Genomic DNA, 18,782 nt, shown 5'->3' on the forward strand with positions numbered 1-18,782 from the left:
AAGAATACAAAACAAACACCTTTCCTGAGCTGCACTCGTTAATCTGCACACATTAGAAAAACGAGGATGGCAACATAAGAATTAAAGAGGTGACAAAGGAGGAAAAAAAAGGAAAAAGCAAACAAAGGCAACATCAATTTATAGTGAAGGAGCTTTTCTCTGACTGTATCAAAGGTGAGATATCTTAAGATACCATAAAGATGTTAGAGAGTAATATTCCCTGGAATTACTTTGCATTAAGGGCTGTATTAATCGTTCCACACTCCTGAAAGAAACCAAACTACATTTAACACATTCTCAGCTTTATTTTACACTGTCTTTTTAAAAAATCCCCAAATCATAACTGTGCTTTTCAATAAAAGTAGTCTGAAAATGCAGAAGTGAAAGCAGTCTTTTGCAAATTCTCTAGCACTACAAATCAAAGATACCTGAAGGTTTTACTCCTATTTTCCCTAAAGTGAAGTGGTTGCTTTCAGCATTAGGGAGACTCCTTAGTCCTCTGCTACTTACCCAGATGAGGTTCTAATTCCTACAGCTGAGATCAAAGGAGAAGGAAGAAGAAAAAAGAAGTGTTGGAGTCAGGAGGTGCACCTGAGAACTGTTCAAGATGACTATTTCATTAATCAAGGGTAGATCTGAAGTCACCTTGTGTTTTGTCATTCCTGGTCTCACCAAGCCTGGTGCACAGTTCTTTCTCAATATTCCAGTTATGTTGTTATCCAAACATTACCAAAAAATGAGTTTCCTAAAGAGAGGAGAAGCCTGAAGAAATTCTTAGGCCTGAAACAGTTACCACCAAGCCTACAAAGAAAACATAGCTTGTGGTTCCTCCTCCCCAGTTACACTCTGCATCTTATTGATTAAATCTGTGATGTGACTTTTACTGCAGGTCTAGACCAAATCCAAGAAGTTCAAGTAGACAGTAAGGATTTATTCTCATTTTCCTTACAGAGGCAAGACTATTCCTTTGACCCCTTCTCCACCTGAGCAGTGAATTCCTGAAACACACCTGGCTTCATCTGGAACTGTATTCCCACATGAGCCTGAGAGCATTGTCTCTCCTCCATGAACTACACAGGGCATCTGTCAAGGGTGAGAGAATCCTGACCCTGCACTCTGGAATCCCTCAAACTGAAATCCCTGCAGTGACAGCCTGTCCTCCCTCTTCCAAAGTGAGGACACAATGAGAGTGAAGGACCACCAAGCCTCTCTGAACATAAGCAGACATGTCAGGTTTTCTAACAGATGGCAGCACAGGGGAGCAATATGTTTTGCATCACATTTGGTGTCTTATCACTACCCAACATGAATTAATAAGCTGAGGAAACTTCATCAATCCAGAGCAATCCCCAAACTTGAGTCATATTGTCTTCCAGAAACACAACCACCTTACTGATGAATCCTGTAGGCAGAGCTCAAGTAGGACAGAACAAGATGCACACTTGTCCTTTCTGCACTAATTAAAAGTGGAGAAAAGGAGGCTCAGGGGGGATCTTCTTGCTTTCTCCAACTCCCTGACAGGAGGGGGGAGCCAGGGGGGGTCTCGGGCTCTATTCCCAGGGAACAAGGGACAGGATGAGAGGAAACTGCCTCAAGCTGCACCAGGAGAGGATCATATTGGACATTAGGAGGAATTTCTTCACAGAAAAGGGTGTTCAGACATTGGAAGGGGCTGCCCAGGGAGGTGGTGGAGTCCCCATCCCTGGAGGTGTCCAAGGAACAACAGGATGTGGCACTCAGTGCTCTGGGCTGGGGGACAAGGTGGGGATTGGGCACAGAGTGGACTTGGTGATATTGGAGGGATTTTCCAATTTAATTGATACTGTGATTCTGTGAAATAAAGAGTCCTGGACCAAGCCAAGATTACCAAGAAGCAAGTTCAGGTTCTTGCTTTTCTTCCTTCCCCCTTTTAAACCAGACACTTTATTTTTAGGGAGCTAATGAAGTAAGATGCCAACTCACTGTTTAACAGCTTTCTCCCTCCTCCTTCTTGCTAATCAGTATTCCAAGTACTTCAGCACAAAGTACTGGGGGTGTAAAACTGAAACTAATGCTAAAATAAATATATATATATAATTATTGACTTTAACAGCATTATTAATGTGCCATAATGCACAGCTAACAAGAAGCACAATCAAGAACATCCAAATTGATTTTTAATATTAAGAAATCCATTAACTGAAACACCCTGTATGCAAGAAGGAATCACATCACCCTGAGCTCTTAACACTGGCTCTGCAGAAAAAGCAAGATGCTGATGTAGACTAACAGAAAACACTATCTAGTGGCAGATGTCTTGGCATCTGTCTTCTGGTAACTCAGAATCACGAAGTGAATGAGTTTTGATGTTCCCTTGGCTTTCCTACGTGTCACCAGGGGACACTAGGAAGCTGTAACTTGGCTCTTGCTGTGGTGGGGCTACAGGGAACATCCTCAAGGAAGGCAAGGAGAGCATTTGAGCCTTAACTGTTCAAAATGGACTTGGTATTAATGAACTGAAATTCCAAAACAATTCTACCGAAGCCTTTGCAAAATCTGCCAGACCATAAATATTGCTGTGGAGGAAATACATCCAGCTGTGTGCTGGTCATGGGAAGGAAAAGAGTTAAACACTGGAGGGGAAGAGGAGGCAGTCCAGCACAATCAGTGTGGCAGAGGATCAAATGTGCATGAACTGGCAGGATTGGTGGACTGAGGTTCCCCAGGAGATAAGTGACCAAAACCGGTAGGGCTGCAGCTCCACACCCATTCCTGGCTCCTGAGCCTCCAGTTGCATGTCCCTGCCCCTCCCCTTGCACCAGCACTGACACCTTGTCCCTCGGGCAGCAGCTGCAGGAGTCCAGCTTGTTCCAAACCTCAGGGTGATGGTGACAGCACCAATTAACAGACAGCGAGTGTAGCCTTAGGGAAAGGTCCTAAATTGAGCCACAGAATCTCAGTGTTGGGGTTGGAAGGGACCTCTGGAGATCATCCAGTCCAACCCCCCTGCCAAGGCAGGGTGACCTGCTGCAGGTGACACAGGAACGCTTCCAGGTGGGTTTGGAATGTCTCCAGAGAGGGAGACTCCCCGTCTGCCCTCCCTGGGCAGCTGTTCCAGTGCTCTGCCACCCCCCATGGAAAGAAGTGCTGCCTCATGTTGAGGTGGAACTTCCTGTGGTTTAGTTCATGTTCTGCTAACAGGTGCAACATCCCCAAATGCCACAAGCTCAGTCTTACAGTCCCGTTCACAAGCCGGATTTGAGTCACACAAACGATGCAGGCAAACCCCAAAGTCCTTCCCAATCCAGAGCACCAGGATAAACCAGCACAAATTATGTCAAAGCCCCCACAGGCACAACTTGGAGCTCAAGGAGGGCACAAAGCACCATCTGAGGCATCAGTCCCCTGCTTCTTCAAGCATCTCCCTTGCCACTGCAGCAGGCTTCTATTGCACTGAACATAATTTTGTGAAGACGGTGTCTTTCACTAAGCATTTCTACAGCAGAGAGCTTAAAGTCACAGCTATATTTTAATAGTCATTTCCATGACTATAAAAATCAATTTCAACATGATAAAACTGCTACTGCACTGCTGCAGAAACAGGGGAAAAATGACACTATTCCCTGCAATACAGAGCTGATGATGCAGAGCAAAGAGCCTAAAGCAAGGAGGAAACGAGGTGATGGGAAGATGTTTTCATTTCCTACTCTTCTTCCTCCTCGGTATTTCTACAAGAGAAAACAAAATCAGAATTCCTCTGTTGCTTTCTCAGAAAAGCTCACGGAGTGGGGAAGAGAGATAAAAGAGCTTTAGGCTTTTTCCACATCAAACCTTGCTCAGTTTTTTCTTTGCCATCACATTATTTGTCTCTCAGGCCTTCAGGCTGTCTCCAAGAGCAAGAATGACAGAGCAGGAGCACAGATCCCGAGTCAAATAATCCCTGAGGAACTTGTTCTGCCTTCTCCAAAAGAACACTAGAGAGAGGAACGACCTGCTAAGAGCCACAATTTGATCCACCAATATTTCCCTTTCCCAAAAGAGCCAGGCTGTTGCAGAAATTGGAAAGAAGGGACACTTTTCCCGAAGTTGTACCTTAGACCGGAATTAACGGGGAAACGTAACCATGGCAGCGAGTCAAGCAGCACTGAATGCACTGGAAGATAAGAGCAGCATTTTGGAAAAAAAAAAAAAAAAAAAAAAAAAAAACAGGGAAAAATTGTTTTTCTCCAAGCCAGAGAGCAATCACATGCCTTGTGCTGCTTTCAGAGCACTTGGCTCGGCCACTGGCCCTAACAAAGGGTCACTGTCCGGCTCACTCCAGGCTGCAGAGTCCCCTTCTCATCACCAGCCCTTCCACCAGCGCTGCTGGAGCTGCTAGAGAGAGCTCATATCCCTACAAATCCATGTTTCCCACCTAAAGGGAATCCTCTGAACCCACAGTAATTTTTACATTCATTCAGGAAGAAATAAGGAGAAGGAATGATACGATACAACACCACCATTCTCTAAGAAACAGCATCATGTTTTACTCTCTCTATAAATATATAAACTTCTGGGAAGTGAGAAAAACCTGAGTAAAAGAACACCCTTCCAGACACCTGAACTCCACAATTTGTGCACAATAAAAACCTACATTTATAGTTGCAAACCTTAACTTTATCACCAGTTAATTTAATCATTCTAAAGCCTTTTCTAATCAAATCACAGAACATTCTGATTTGGAAGAGAGTCACAAGGATCTTTAAGTCCAACTCTTTTTTTTTTTTAATTATTTAAATTAACTAATAATCTTAATATATATATTATAGTAAATTAATTTTTAAATTAAAGTTGATGTAACCCAGCAATCAATCACAAATGTATATAGGAATTCCCAGGTGAGAACTTTCCACCAGCAGCTTCTGAGTCCTGTCTGACTGATCAGTTTGGTTGCCCATTGGTAAGACACCCCTCAACCCACTGAAATATCAGAAACAACCTTTACAACTATGTCCCTTACTTCCCTGAGCCTCAAAATCACCCTTGGTAATTCAGAATAGCTCAGGGCTGTAACACCTTCCTTCCTAAGCATAACCACCCAAAAAAATTGTATTTTAGAAACACCACCGATGGTCACATTTATTAATGCCAGGAGGGTGTTTAAGGTGCCACTAACCTGCAGTAACTTGTTAACTTGCTATTATAAGAAAAAAAACCCAATATTTTGATTATTCTTTCTTTCTCTTTGTCATGTTATTTTCCCAGCATCAATCCAAGTATTCCCTGAAAAGAGGTGCAGCATTAGCACCCAGCACATGCCCAGGGCAGCACCAGCCAAGGGAGGGGGCAGAGCCAGCTCCTGGCTGGAGGAGCAGCCCGGTGCTGTTCCCAGCACTGCTCCGTAGGAAACAACAGCTTAAGGAGACATATTTCCCTGTCATGATTTCCAAACTCTGCTCAAATGTATTTGGCAAGCTCCAACCAGCAGCACAAGTTTGTGCTATGCTGGGCAGCATATCCTGTCTCCACAACCACTTTCACCTTAAAACGTGCTTTCCCCACTGTAAAAATACTGCATTAATCTAAAAAACAGTGGTTATTTCTCAATAACCAACTCATCCACCACTTTGAGGACCTCTCCCTCAAAACAAACCTATTAAAAAAATCAAACTAATGATTGCCAGCACAACATACACTCAAGAAACGTCCAGCAAACCAGCTCTTTTTTAATATATCCCTAACGCACACTTGCACTGGCTAAGTTTGGTGCAAGCATCCTATGAGACACCAGGGCCACTCAGCAGCGGGATTCACATCCACAAGGGAGGTGGAAAAAGGTGGGAGAAGTATTTGTGCCATTTTCCTGTAGGAATCCAACTTACTCCCCTTGCTAAAGAGCCTTCAGTGTTCCAGAGAAAAACAGCTTAAACTTCACAGTGCCCCAAAAGCCAGAGTGTGTTGCTGCATGCAAAGGCAACAACAGAACCCCTGTGATGTGCAGATGCAACAAGAAGGGAAACACAGTGGTAGAGCACAAGGCTTCACTAACCATCACCAATATTTTCCTTTTCACTACATTTACCCAGTCATTTCTCATTGCTATCACCACCCACCTCCTCAACACCTGAGCTGCAATTATTCTATTACCCCTCCCCAGAACTATTTTATATTTTCCACATTCCTTATGTAAATGTTATGAAAGCATCAAGACAGCATTTTACAAATATCATACACAAACTTCTAGTGTTAAAAGTTTATATCTTGATTTAAGAACAGCTCCCAGATCAGCACACTGGCTTAAGATGGTATCACACCTGGACTGTAAAAGCTTACACAGCTGTCCCAATATTTTAAATATTCAAGCCCTAAAAGTATTAAAACTACTGGTTTACAGCCAAGAACACGTCCACCTTTGTGCTCTCTTAACTGTGGAAACCAGCAGCTGTTGCAGGAAACCCAAAGTGTACTTTGTGTTGAAGGCATAAATCAGAACCAGTTAAATCGGTCAGTTATCACAGCTCAGTAAATAAACGGAGGCCTCTTTTGCAGCACAAGTGATTGATTAAAAAATGTGTTAATAAATCATTTCACTAACACATTCAATTACAAAATCAAACCTGAGCTGAACCCACACAACACCTCCAAAGATGTAAGAGGCACCAAAACCGAGGAATTCTCACGAGTCTTTAGTACAATGTGCTTATCTGGCTATATCCAGTCCACTGCTTGATTTGTAAGGAATAAGAATTCCCACCCCAGCTACTTCAGGCACTCCTCAAAGACTCAACTGCTTCTCAAAGAAGGTTTGGATTTCTTTCCCCAAAAAACCTTTACTAATCATAAAATTGATAAGGTTGGAAAAGGCCTGTAAGACCAAGTCCAACCATCAACTCACCATGTTCCCCACAAAACCATGTCCTCAAGTGCCATACCCATGTTCTCTGAATACTTCCAGGGATGGTGAGTCCACCAGCTAATATAGGACACACTTCACACTGGCTGTGGCACTGGTTTAAAGAAAGCTTTGCCATAAACTCATTAAAGCTTGCTACCTACAGCAACATCCCAACAGCAGGAGAGAGACCAGATATGACAAAACAGAGTCCAAAGTCCAATTCCCATCATCAACATTTTAGAGACACACCAAGACCTCACAAAACAAATTCCCTCATCCATCAGCACCTCATGGAGCTCTTTAGGGCACTAATGCTCAGCATTAAAGCAATCCCATCCAATGTAACTGCAGGCGCCCTTATTATCCAGATAAACATCTAATGTGCTTTTTTAATCCTTTTAGAGTCTTAGTTCCAGTCAAACACTCAAGAACAAAACTAACAAACAAACATAAACAAAGTGTAATGCAATAAATACCAAGACAATATTTGGCTCTCCATCAAAAGTCTGGGGTTGGTGTTTTGTCCTGTTTGACTCACACACTGTGGAAACTACTAAGGAATACCTCTGCACCATAAAAAGTGGCTGGAGATGAGAACAGATATTTAATCTCTGAGCAAAAACAACTGTTTTCTCACCAGAAAAGCTCAATAACTGAAATCCCTGGGAAAGGGATCTTTATCCACTGCTTCAATCCCCTCCAGTGCTTTGTCAGATGTCACTAAATCCATTTTCCAAAGGAGCCAATTCCAGTTGCTGTGTTTATGAGGCAGTCCCAGTCTTACAGGGTTTGTGAGCTGCTTTTCTGCCCTTTGCCTGGGACATCCATGACAAAAAGTTGGCTTCTTTACACCCAACCATCAGTGAGCAGCATCAAAAAAAGTGCAGAACAGCCCAATGGAGGTCACACAGAGTGGAACAAAGGCTGTCAACAGCTACAGGGGCATTGTTGACAGGCTGCCAAGGAAGGATAGAGGTAAAAATTGCCATACCAAAGACATGCCTTCTACAGACTAACTCTGACTTGAAATGGAAGCCCAAAATACCTCCAAAAGTAAATGGGGGGGGGAAGCCACAAACCACCTTCTTTTTAAACCAACTTAGTAAAAACACTATCAGTAAAACCACTGGTTTGGTTATACCACTTAGCTTTCACACTGGAAACTTCACAGATCAACCCATGGCCAAAAAAAAAAAAAAATAAATCCAAAAAACCAATGCACAACACAAGACACACCAACCTCAGCCAGGAGGAAATAAAACAGTGTCTCAAGTCTACTCCACCTAAGATTCTTGGTCAAAGAAGCCTCAGGAAGGTGATGGATTGATGGAGACACACCAACACATACTAGTCAAGCTAAGAAAAATAAAGGCAAGACTGAGGCAGCACAACAGTGGGAGGTGGATGAGGGTCCCTACCCAAGGCATGAGAAATAATGCAGCCTCCACAGCCTGCAAAATGAGGAAGAGAATGTACAGGTTGTTGCTGGAGGCAGAGAGGACAGCAGTGCTCAAGTTTTCCATTTGCCCCAGTTGTAAGTCTCCAAAGATGAGCACAATTTCCCCCCAGTGTGAAACAGGGGGAGGGAGCCAGGTGAGTGGGATGGAAGGAATTCCAGCAGGGATGGCAAGATGACAGGAGATGGCTGCAGAAAACTGGGTGGTATTTGTGTGCAAGGATAAAAGAGGAGATATAATGAAAAAAGGGGCCAGACACCAGGTAACACCACCACTATCTCATTTTAGAGCACACTAAAGGCTTGAGTGTAAGCATTATTTTCTATATTAGAGCTACGAATGAGTCAGATTGATGCCAAACAGCAAAAATGCTCCCAGACCACCCCAAAGCAGTAGGAAAAAGTCAAAGACAAGTCAAACAAAAGCTGACAAGCACATCCTCTTTTAGCTCTTTCTGTTACTTAAAAAATAATAATTAAAGTAAAAAAATCCCACTTCTTGTCATTTTGATGTCAGTTTTCATTCTTAACGCTCCTATTTTGAGATATTAACCTTATATTTAGTCAAGAGAAGGTTTAAAGGTTCCCACAGACCCTTATCTATAATTTTCCTCACCCAAGCAACACACTTAACCATATCTACACGCAGTCACTGCTGCAGTGCAACCCCTCCTTCAGAGCACAGTATTTATAGGGCATTCCAAGCCACTGCCTTGATAATCCAGAGCCATGTCAGGGTCATGATTTGCTCACTGGAGTCATATGCACAGCAGATTTTTTTTGAAAGCAAGCGTCCCTTTAAATTGTTCACCATCTGCCTCAAGACTCAGAAACTCAAATTATCATCAGTGACTCCCATCTGGCTCAGCTTTGAGATATTTCCTATTCCAGGGTCTACTACAGGAATACTTTTGGCATTACCAGTTGCTTTCACTTTATTTCTGATGCACAGCCTTTGCTACAGATACTACACACACTGAGCTGAGGCAATAAAAGGACCCAAGTGCATCCATTGAAACATTCCCTACTGCCAAGATTTTTTTCCTGCAGATCAGCTGGCACCATTAGGAGGGTGTTAAAGGCTAAAGCACCAGCTAGGAGGCAGGCAAGCTGCTGGAGACACAGGTAAGAGTGGAGCTTTCCATGATCCTGTATCTCTGCCCACTGCCTGATTCAGGAATCACAGGCACCACCAGCACCAAGGCTTGACAAGTTATTCCTTAATTCTTTTTTTTCTTTTTATTCCAGGTATGGAAATTGGGAAAGTCCTCCTAACATAGCCCAGCTGAAGGCCCTTGAGAGTGAGGTTTGGGTATGGTCTGGCCTCCTCAGCTCCTTGTGGGTTCCCTCAACAGATGTTATTTTATTACATTCAACTGCAAAGGGAGTGACGTGGGTACTTCCGTGCTTTGTTTGCATAAGGAGGACAGGGCAGGCAGAGCAAACACAAACACCTAAGGCTGCACTTCCAGGAGGTATCTGGATGCTTGAAGAGGCTCTGGGAGCACTTCAGCCTCTGTGCTCACCCCAGTGCCCACCTGCACTGCCCAAGGGACATTTTCCAGGCTGCCCAGGAGCTGTGCCTCCAGGAAGCTCTGCCAGGAACTCCTCAGGTCAAGCCAAAAGGTTCCCCCATGGAAAAGGCACTTCTCCATCATGCCACCACCAATGCCCTCCACACACGGGACTCCTCAGGAACAACACAATCCTCTCCCAAAATCCCTGCACCAGGCTCAGCCTGGGAGCTGCTCCAGCAGCTTTTCAATCTCAATATTGAATAATTTGTGTAGTACAAACATCAGAGTGACACAGCTACTGCAAGAGCAGAGATGTACAGAACGCAGTGCCTTAAACCCCCAAGTGCCTACAAGCACATACATTGATTATGTACAATTTTACTGCCATTCACATTCATAAATTACACAGCAAACTCTGTCCCACTTAGTTGTTGGTATTTTCTACTGGGCAACAGAAAGACATTTTGCTACTCCAACACCCTTAGGTAAAATCAGCCACCACAAACCTCTGAAAACATGTTATAAAAAGGTTTGTGCAGAAATAACATCAGCAATACTGGAAACAAAGCAGCAGTGCTAAGAAATATTATACAAAAAAAACCAAAATTCATGTATCACAGGCAATAGTTACCTCAGTTATTCATCCATCTGCTTGTTATGTTACTTATGTGGATCCCTGATTGCACAGAATAGTTCTCAGTGTAATTATTTCAGTTTAGTTACAAAGCTACATGGAGCACAAAAGTATTTCCAGAGATATTTCCTATTTTTGCTGACGAAATCAAAATTCAGCCACTGCTGCTTTCTGTGTTACAAATCTTTACATCAGAAATCAGATTTAATTCACAAGTTACATAAACATGGCCAAACAATACTATAAATATATAAATGTTTCCTCAACTACAGCCTGAAAACAGAGATAAAGTTTCAGAATTACAAGAATTATCTCTTACTGAACACTTTTTAGTTTAGATAGGGCAAGATTTCAATACTCCTCTCCAAGCTAAAGGAGGAAAGTATTCCAATAACTCATTAAGGAATTGATTAAAACCTTACTCAGAAAATTACTACTGTCAGAACAGCCTCAGGGGCTACCACGGGCTAGAAAACAGAATTAAAAATGTTTTTAAGTTTTAAAAAAATATAAAAAAAGCTAATTTTTCAGTGGTCCATCTCCCTGTCAAAGAAGAACCATAATAATGAAGAGCAGCACCACTGAATGCTTTGTGGAAGTTCTGGACTTGCAGCAAGTCAAAGAGGAGAGACAAGAGTGACACCTTTGATAGAGTAAATACCTTAAGACTGGATTAGCAGCAGTTCCTTGCTGGAGCTTCCATTCATTAATATAAGTCAGCTTTCAGCTATTTATCTAGAGTTGGACACGTCTACAGGTATTTAACAAGATGTATTGGATTTCGGTCCAGCAGGGCTGCACTGAAGGATTAGACAAAGCATATCCTGCGTGTGCCCTACAGCCAACACTGGGCAAACCCCAGAAACACAAATATTTAAAGGAAAAATTATCCCAACACTTACACCCGCAGTTGCAGCTGACAGAAAGGCTTCCTGGAGATGTTGCTTTGACTCTAAGTTACCTCCAGTTTATTTTCCCCTTCCCTGCAAACTTTGCCTTTGCAGAAAGGAAAATGCACTTGGAGCACAAAGAAATCCGTGCCAAGTGTGGCAAAGAGCCCAAAATTAGCATTGTTTCAGTGCACCCAAGTCAAGCATTTATAATATTAGAGATAAAGGGGATAACTACAAACCCACCAAGCTGCTACCTGAAATCACAGAATGGTTTGATTTGGAAGGGACCTTAAAGACCATCCAGTTCCACCCCCTGCCATGGGCAGGGACACCTTCTACTAGACCCCATCCAACCTGGGGCCTTGAACGCTATCAGGGATGGAAATACCAAACCAAAAACCTTAAATCAGCCCCTGGACCTACTGTCACTGCCGTACTTGTGTATCATGTATAGTGTGAAACCTCATCTTGTGAAAACTCTCCCTCCCCTTCTATTTTCTAGGAACAAGAGTAAAACTAATGGCTGAAAAAAAATCCCTAAACTGACTGAAAACTTTCTCTGCAGAGAGAGTTAAATAAAAGCTCTGTATTACAGAGCTGGCTGCCTACTGGAAGTCAGTACGTGCTCTACGAGAAAAAAGAGTAATAATTCCTGGTAAATCCCTAATCATTTCTCAGAACAATCCCAGCTTGTAAAGTTGTTGCTGACCTGGATGAAAACTAACAGGAGTACACACTTATCCGGTATCTTTATCCCTCTCCAATCTGTTGTTTGCAACAAGTGTTTATTGATAGAGAACAATAGTGGCTGCTGAGTAAACTGGGAGTAATTGAGCACATGCCTGCAGTCAAATTAAGGTCACTCATGTAGGAAGGAGTGTGTTTCAGCTCCCAGTCCCTTCCCTCTGCTTCGTGGGGTGACAGGGATGGGGGAACGTGGAAATGCATCCCCTCAGCAAGTAGGGAACGAAAAGGTGTTGTAAAGATAGAATCCCAGGCTGGTTTGGGTTGGAAAGAACCTTAAAGATCATCCAGTTCCCCCCCTGCCATGGGCAGGGACACCTTTCACTGTCCCAAGTTGCTCCAAGCCCTGTCCAACCTGACCCTGGACACTTCCAGGGATGGGGCAGCCACAGCTTCTCTGGGCAACCAGTGCCAGGGCCTCACCACCCTCACAGCCAACAATTCCTTCCCAATATCCCACCTAAACCTACTGTCAGTTTGAAGCCACTCCACCTTGCCTTGTCACTCCAGCCCTCGTAAAAATTCCCTCTCCATCTTTCCTGTCAGCTCCCATCAGGTCCTGGAAGGCCACAGTCAGGTCACCCCACGACTTCTCTTCTTCAGGCTGAACAATCCAAATTCTCTCAGTCCTGTTGCCCTCCACAGGACAGAATGACTGTGCTCACTGATCATCATAAATCTTTCACGGGCATGAATATGCATAACACAAGGTCACTTTAATCAAAAAGAGTCTCCACATGCCACCACCGCTCACCACAGCCATAAACCATAACTCCAGGGTTCCACAAAAGCCTTACATCTGTCCCACAGCACCACGGTCCTCCCTGGAGCATAAGAAGTGAAGCAGCAGTGCTGGGCTGTAGGAGTTCCTCTACTTCCACCAGCATTACCAAATTCCTATTCCCCCATTCAAAGAGCCATTACAATAGCAAAACTCAGTTGCAAAATATGTATCATGACCATGGTATCACCACTTAGTTCACCAACTCCTCACAGCCCTCCCCTAAATAATAACAAATATGTATTTCTATGTACCTGGTATGAAGAAACTTCCATATACACCTTTGGAAAAGCTCTCCCAGTCTCACAGAGACACTAAAACACCCTCAGTGTGAAGTGTGGCCAAAGTCCACATCTAAAATCTGGCTAGTTATGATCTGCCCTGTCATGACACGCAACAAAAACTCACCAGTAACAAGGAAAAATACAGGAACACCCAACTGGTGTGGCACAAAGTAACATTGGATTTGTTTGGGGGTTCGTTTTTTGTTTGCTTCTTGTTGTTTTTTTTAAACTAATGCAGGTGTAGGCACCCACCCTACACAGTGCAGTGGAGTCCCCATCCCTGGAGGTGTCCAAGGCATGCCTGGACATGGCACTCAGTGCTCTGGGCTGGGTGACAAGGTGAGGATTGGGCACAGGGTGGACTCGATGGTCTGGGAAGTCTTTTCCAGCCTTAAGTCCAACCTGTGCCCGATCCCCACCTTGTCACCCAGCCCAGAACGCTGAGAACCATGTCCAGGTGCTCCTTGTAAGGAGCATCTCCAGGGATGGGGACTCCACCACCTCTCTGAGCAGCTCTATCCAGTGCCTGACCACCCTTTCCATGCAGAAATTTTCCAGATGTCCAACCTGACCCTCCCCTGGCCCAGCTTGAGGCTCTTTCCTCTCATCCTGTCCCTTTTTCCCTGGGAACAGAGCCTGACCCCCCATCCCGGCTCCCCCCTCCTGTCAGGGGGTTGCAGAGAGGGAGAAGGTCCCCCCTGAGCCTCCTTTTCTCCAGGCTGAGCTCCCCCAGCTCCCTCAGCTGCAGTTCACAGGATTTATATTCCAGACTCTTCCAGCTCCATTCCCTTCCCTGGACATGCTCCAGCCCCTCAATGTCTTTCCTGCAGTGAGGGGACAGAACTGGACACAGGATTCATGAAGCTGTCCAAGGACAGGAGCACTTTGCCTACAAGGCAGAGACCCTTACTGATTACAGCAAGGGCACAACTATCCATGTTCTCATTAGGAGTAGCAAAGTAGGGACCCCATCCTGAAAATTAACAGGATCTCAACAGGGCTCACAAGCCCCGTAACTGGCAAGTTCTCCTTCTACATCCGACCATCCAAGGGTACTATTTCTTTACTTCACCATTCATTAAAAAAAAGGGGAAAAAAGAGGGATTAAACTATCATAGTAATGGTCTAATTCCCCCATATAGGCACAAACCTTTGGACACAAAGGCATTTTAAATACAGTATTTATAGTAAGACCACAATGGCACCAGTTCTACCTCTCACTGCAGTTCTCAGCTCAAAGGCAAAGGGTCAAAAAACAGCAGAAGTCATGAGGATTTGGAAGCTACTACCACCACTTTATGCCATCTCAGAAGCTCTGTTCAGGCTCACAGAGTTGCCAAAGCAGCTCATTACATCTCATTAAGGAAGAACACCAAAATTACAATTTTCACATCACACTAAAAGCAGGAAACGCGAGACTGAGCAGCCACACTCCGGAGCCACTGGTGCCACCGAGGGGACACAGCAGACATGAGAAGTCCTGGGACTCCAACAGCCTCTGATGTCCCCTCTAAGGAAGCCATACATCCACAGGGTCCCCTCAACACAACCATAAGCATCCCCCCGGCTCAGGGAGGGAGATGAAAGGCAGGATTGAGAGGAAGGAGAAGGACATGCAGCATCAGGAGCGGGGAAAACCTTCTCCAATTAAGCTGATGGTTTTCCTGTTTCGTAGGGCTCCCCATATGTTAATCTAATAACCATATTATCCCATTATACCCACACCCAGCCCTCGTGCAGCCTCCCCTGAACTCTCTCAGGAAGCGGAGCTGAGTCACGCTCACAAGTGCCTGCTGAGATAATGCCTCTGTACAACACCAAATTCACTTCATTTGAGTGCAGGAAATCCAGCAGCACCACAGACCCCACTGTGCCAGGGCAAAGGGCTGGGCAGGAGGAGCCTTCCCTAACACACCTGTGTCCTACCACTGTCTCATCACAGATTGTTGCCTTAATTTATTCCAGCTGCAGATGTTCAGGACTGGATATGTTAAAAATCCTCAGTGGTGCACAGAAATATACCATCCAAAATGAGGGGGTAAAGTATATATATTTATGACATGAACATGTGTGTATTTCATATATAAACATCTCTTTGTATATAAACACACATATATAAACATCTCTTTAAATATAAACATCTCTCTATATATGCCCACAGTTCTGAGCTCCCACGATTGCGACACAAGTAACAATCACAACAGAACACACCTTCCTGCTATTTCTGGTTTAGGGAAGCGTGCACACTGAATGCCAGAACTGTTGGGGTTGGAAGGGACCTCTGGAGATCATCCAGTTCAACCCCCCTGCCAAGGTAGGGTCACCCAGAGCAGGTGACACCAGAACACATCCACGTGGGGTTGGAATATCTCCAGAGAGGGAGACTCCACAGCCTCCCTGGGCAGCTGTTCCAATGCTCTGCCACCCTCCATGCAAAGAAGTTCTTCCTCATGTTGAGGTAGGACTTCTTTTGTTTTAGTTTATGGTCATTGCTCCTCATCCCATCACTGCACATCACTAAAAAGAGAGTCTGACACCATCCTCTGACACCCCTTGGACATATTTATACGGACTGATAAGATCCACACAGAATACATTATATATCACTAAGATGGCAGTTCAATTAACAATACTCTTTGGGAACATGAAGATGTTTCTGTTTCACTATCAGACAATACTGAGTCAACCTCAGTCTGCAGGATTGGTCAGGGCAAATAGTAAGAAAAATATTCTTATGTTAGAACTTTTGGTCTAACAGTGCCTTCTGCAATTCTGTTTGGGACTGTGTAACTGTGGCATCAATTCTCCACAACCTCCAATTTCACAAGCAGCAAAAAATAAAACATCAGAGGACTCGTGGTGTACACAGGTGCCCTTTTTTAAGAACACAAACTTATACAACCAAACACATAAAACCAAACTGAATATTCATTCTCCTCGGGAGGAAGCCCAGCGACACCAAAAGGAAGCTATCCCTCCCAAAACAGCCCAGTGAATTGACAAGTTCGATTAACTCTAAATCCAATTTTATCTCCTTGCAATGCAACTTTCAACTCTCACACCCCTGTGATTCAGTAGAGAAATGGCCCAGTTTGGGGAGGACAGTCCCTCTCATCTTATTTGCAGGAAAAAGAAAACAAACTATGAAAGAAAAACAATCCTATTACAAACCCACGACAAACTTCTCTGGACACAAACAAAATATACCAACTAAGCACCAGCTGAGCACATCGTCTTGTGCGTTTCCAAACTGGGAAATGTGATTTTTTTTATTCTTAAATTACAGTTAAGTCTAGTTCTCTTACTATACAATCTCCAACGGTGAAGATCCGTATTTACCTAAAGCATATTTTAAATTACTCAGTGTATTCCACACTTCTTTCTCTCTCATCCTTTCAAAGTCACTCCCAAGACACGGATTCCTGGAAAGCCAGGTGTGGGCAGTGGCCTCCACCACAGCAGCAGACACGAGTTCGTGCAGAAGAGGAACTTGCTTTCGAGTGTCACTGGTTTGTAACAACTTCTACTACATGACAATTTATCATCCCAAACACCCATCCCACAGCACGAGGAGGTAATCTGGGAACCTAATGAGCGACTGCCACCAGCAATACTTTTGCTTCCATACAGTTGTCCTGCATCCTCAGCACTGAAATTACTCCTGGGTCTCACACAGTGCAACTGGGGTTTGCTAATAATTTAAAAGCTGTGCCATGTTTTCTTGGGACATACACACAAAATTTAAAATTCATTCCTATAATTCACGTGGGCTCTCCTTAGACCCAGAAACTCCCCTTTTCCTGCTCACTTTGTTTATACAAGGCTTATCTGTAGGTTTACGCGAAAAGTTTTTCTTCACAATCAATCCAGTCCAAGAACTGTGGTGGACACTGAATTTCGCCTCTCCAATTTGAACAGTCAGATTTATTATTTCCTTCCCCAAGACAAACGCTCATTCATGCCACTAAAGTTTTCTTCTCCGCAATCCCTAAAAAAAAAAAAAAAAAAAAAAAAAAAACCCAAAAAAACCAAACTCTTTTGCTCGAAATCGAACGTCTTTAAACTCAAGACGGGCCCTCTTGGCACAGCCCTGCCCAAACCCACGGGGCTTTGGTGCTGTTTAATTAGAGCGGAGATGTTTTAACCACCAGCTGGGAACAATCCCCCTCTGTTTGGGAGCGACGGAAGGAGCGGAGAACGAAATGGATCCGCGGAGAGCAGCGCGCAGGGAAACCCCTCATCTGCATGAACATCACACTCCCCGCAGAGCCAGAGCCCTGTCCCTGGGAGCCTCAAAACCTCCAAAAGAGGGACAGGGCACAGGGTGGGCTCCCAGCGGCCACCAAGGATCCAGCCTGGGAAGCGTATCCTGCCCTGCTCCCACCAGCGAGGTGGGAAAGAAACCGACGTGGAAACAACTCCCAAGCCTTTTCTACTCCGAGCAGCGCTCGGGAAGAGGCAGCAACAGCGGAGCGAAGGGAAAGGCAACTTTTCCAGCTAGAGCGCTGCTCGCTCCCAGACAACTCCTAAAAGTTCCTGGGAGCGAGTCCCGGCAGGCGGGGGGCGCACGGAGCGCGCCGGGGGGGGGGTCCCGGGAACATCGGGAACGCCGGGAACACGGGGGTCACCGCGCTCCATCCCGGCCCCGGAGGGGAGGATCCATCCCTGCCGCTTCCAGGGGAGCGCAGCGGGGAAGCCGGGCAGGGATGGGATGGGACGGGATGGGGGGAGGCCCGGGCCGGGGGTCCCCCCGCGGGGCACCAGGCGGGCTGGGGGCGGTGTGTCCTCACCTACGCCGTACTTCTCCTCCCTTTTGGTGGGCACCCAGCGGGTCATGGCGCTGGGAGCCGCCGGCGCCGGGATGCGAGAGCCCCGCTCCCTACGCCGCCATTTTCCAACCGCGGGACGGGAAAAGTTTCTCGGATCATGTGGTGCGGGCGGAGCCGGAGCCCGGCCGGCCGCCCCTTCCCTCCGGGCCGCCCGCCCTCCGCATCCCGCCCGCGCCCGGGGATGCGGGAGCGCTCCCGGGGGACGCTCGGGAACCAGCCCCGCGCCTCCCACCGACGGGAAAACACGGCCGGCTCCCGCACAAAGGACAGCGGGACGGGGAGGTGCCTCCCTGATTGTATTCCAGGTGCACCTGGTGGTGCTCCGACGGAAAGTTTCGGTGCCTGCGCAAAAAGTGTTTCCTTCGCAGCGGTGCGGCGTTAAAACGGGGTTTCTGCGGGTGTTTCGCGGTTGTGGCGGACTCTGCGTCTGGGACCTGGACGGGTTCGAGAAGTGGGTCTGTAAGAACGTCGTGAGGTTTAACAATGCCAGGTGCTGGTGCACCGGCGTCGGGACAACCCCCCTGTGTCGATGCCAGCTGGGGATGAACTGATGGAGCAGCCCTGGGAGAAGGGCTTGGGGGAGCCGGTGGGTGAGAGGCTGGACAGGATCCAGCCCAGAACCCCCCACGTGTCCTGGGCTGATCCCACAGCCTGGGCAGCAGGGGAGGGGAGGATTCTGCCCCTCTCAGGTGAGACCCCACCTGCAGAGGTGCCTCCAGCTCTGGGGGTCCACCAGAAGGATGTGGAGCTGCTGGAGCGAGTCCAGAGGAAGCCACGGAGATGCTCCAAGA

General features: G+C 45.7%; 1 protein-coding gene across 2 annotated transcripts in view; it reads right to left on the reverse strand.

Moving 5' to 3' along the window:
• The window catches only part of DOCK1 (dedicator of cytokinesis 1), a 277,725-nt gene extending 259,677 nt beyond the window's left edge, over positions 1-18,048 (reverse strand). For both annotated transcript variants that reach the window (XM_039378955.1, XM_027737067.2), the window contains exon 1: positions 17,953-18,048. In XM_039378955.1, coding sequence (XP_039234889.1) covers positions 17,953-17,998 — 46 coding nt within the window. In that variant the 5' untranslated portion in view covers positions 17,999-18,048. The remainder of the gene's footprint in view (positions 1-17,952) is intronic.
• Positions 18,049-18,782: the final 734 nt, after the last annotated feature.

Source organism: Pipra filicauda, unplaced genomic scaffold, assembly GCF_003945595.2.
Source record: "Pipra filicauda isolate LSUMZ 115617 unplaced genomic scaffold, ASM394559v2 scaffold150_size2825430_pilon, whole genome shotgun sequence".
Taxonomy (NCBI): Eukaryota; Metazoa; Chordata; class Aves; order Passeriformes; family Pipridae; genus Pipra; species Pipra filicauda.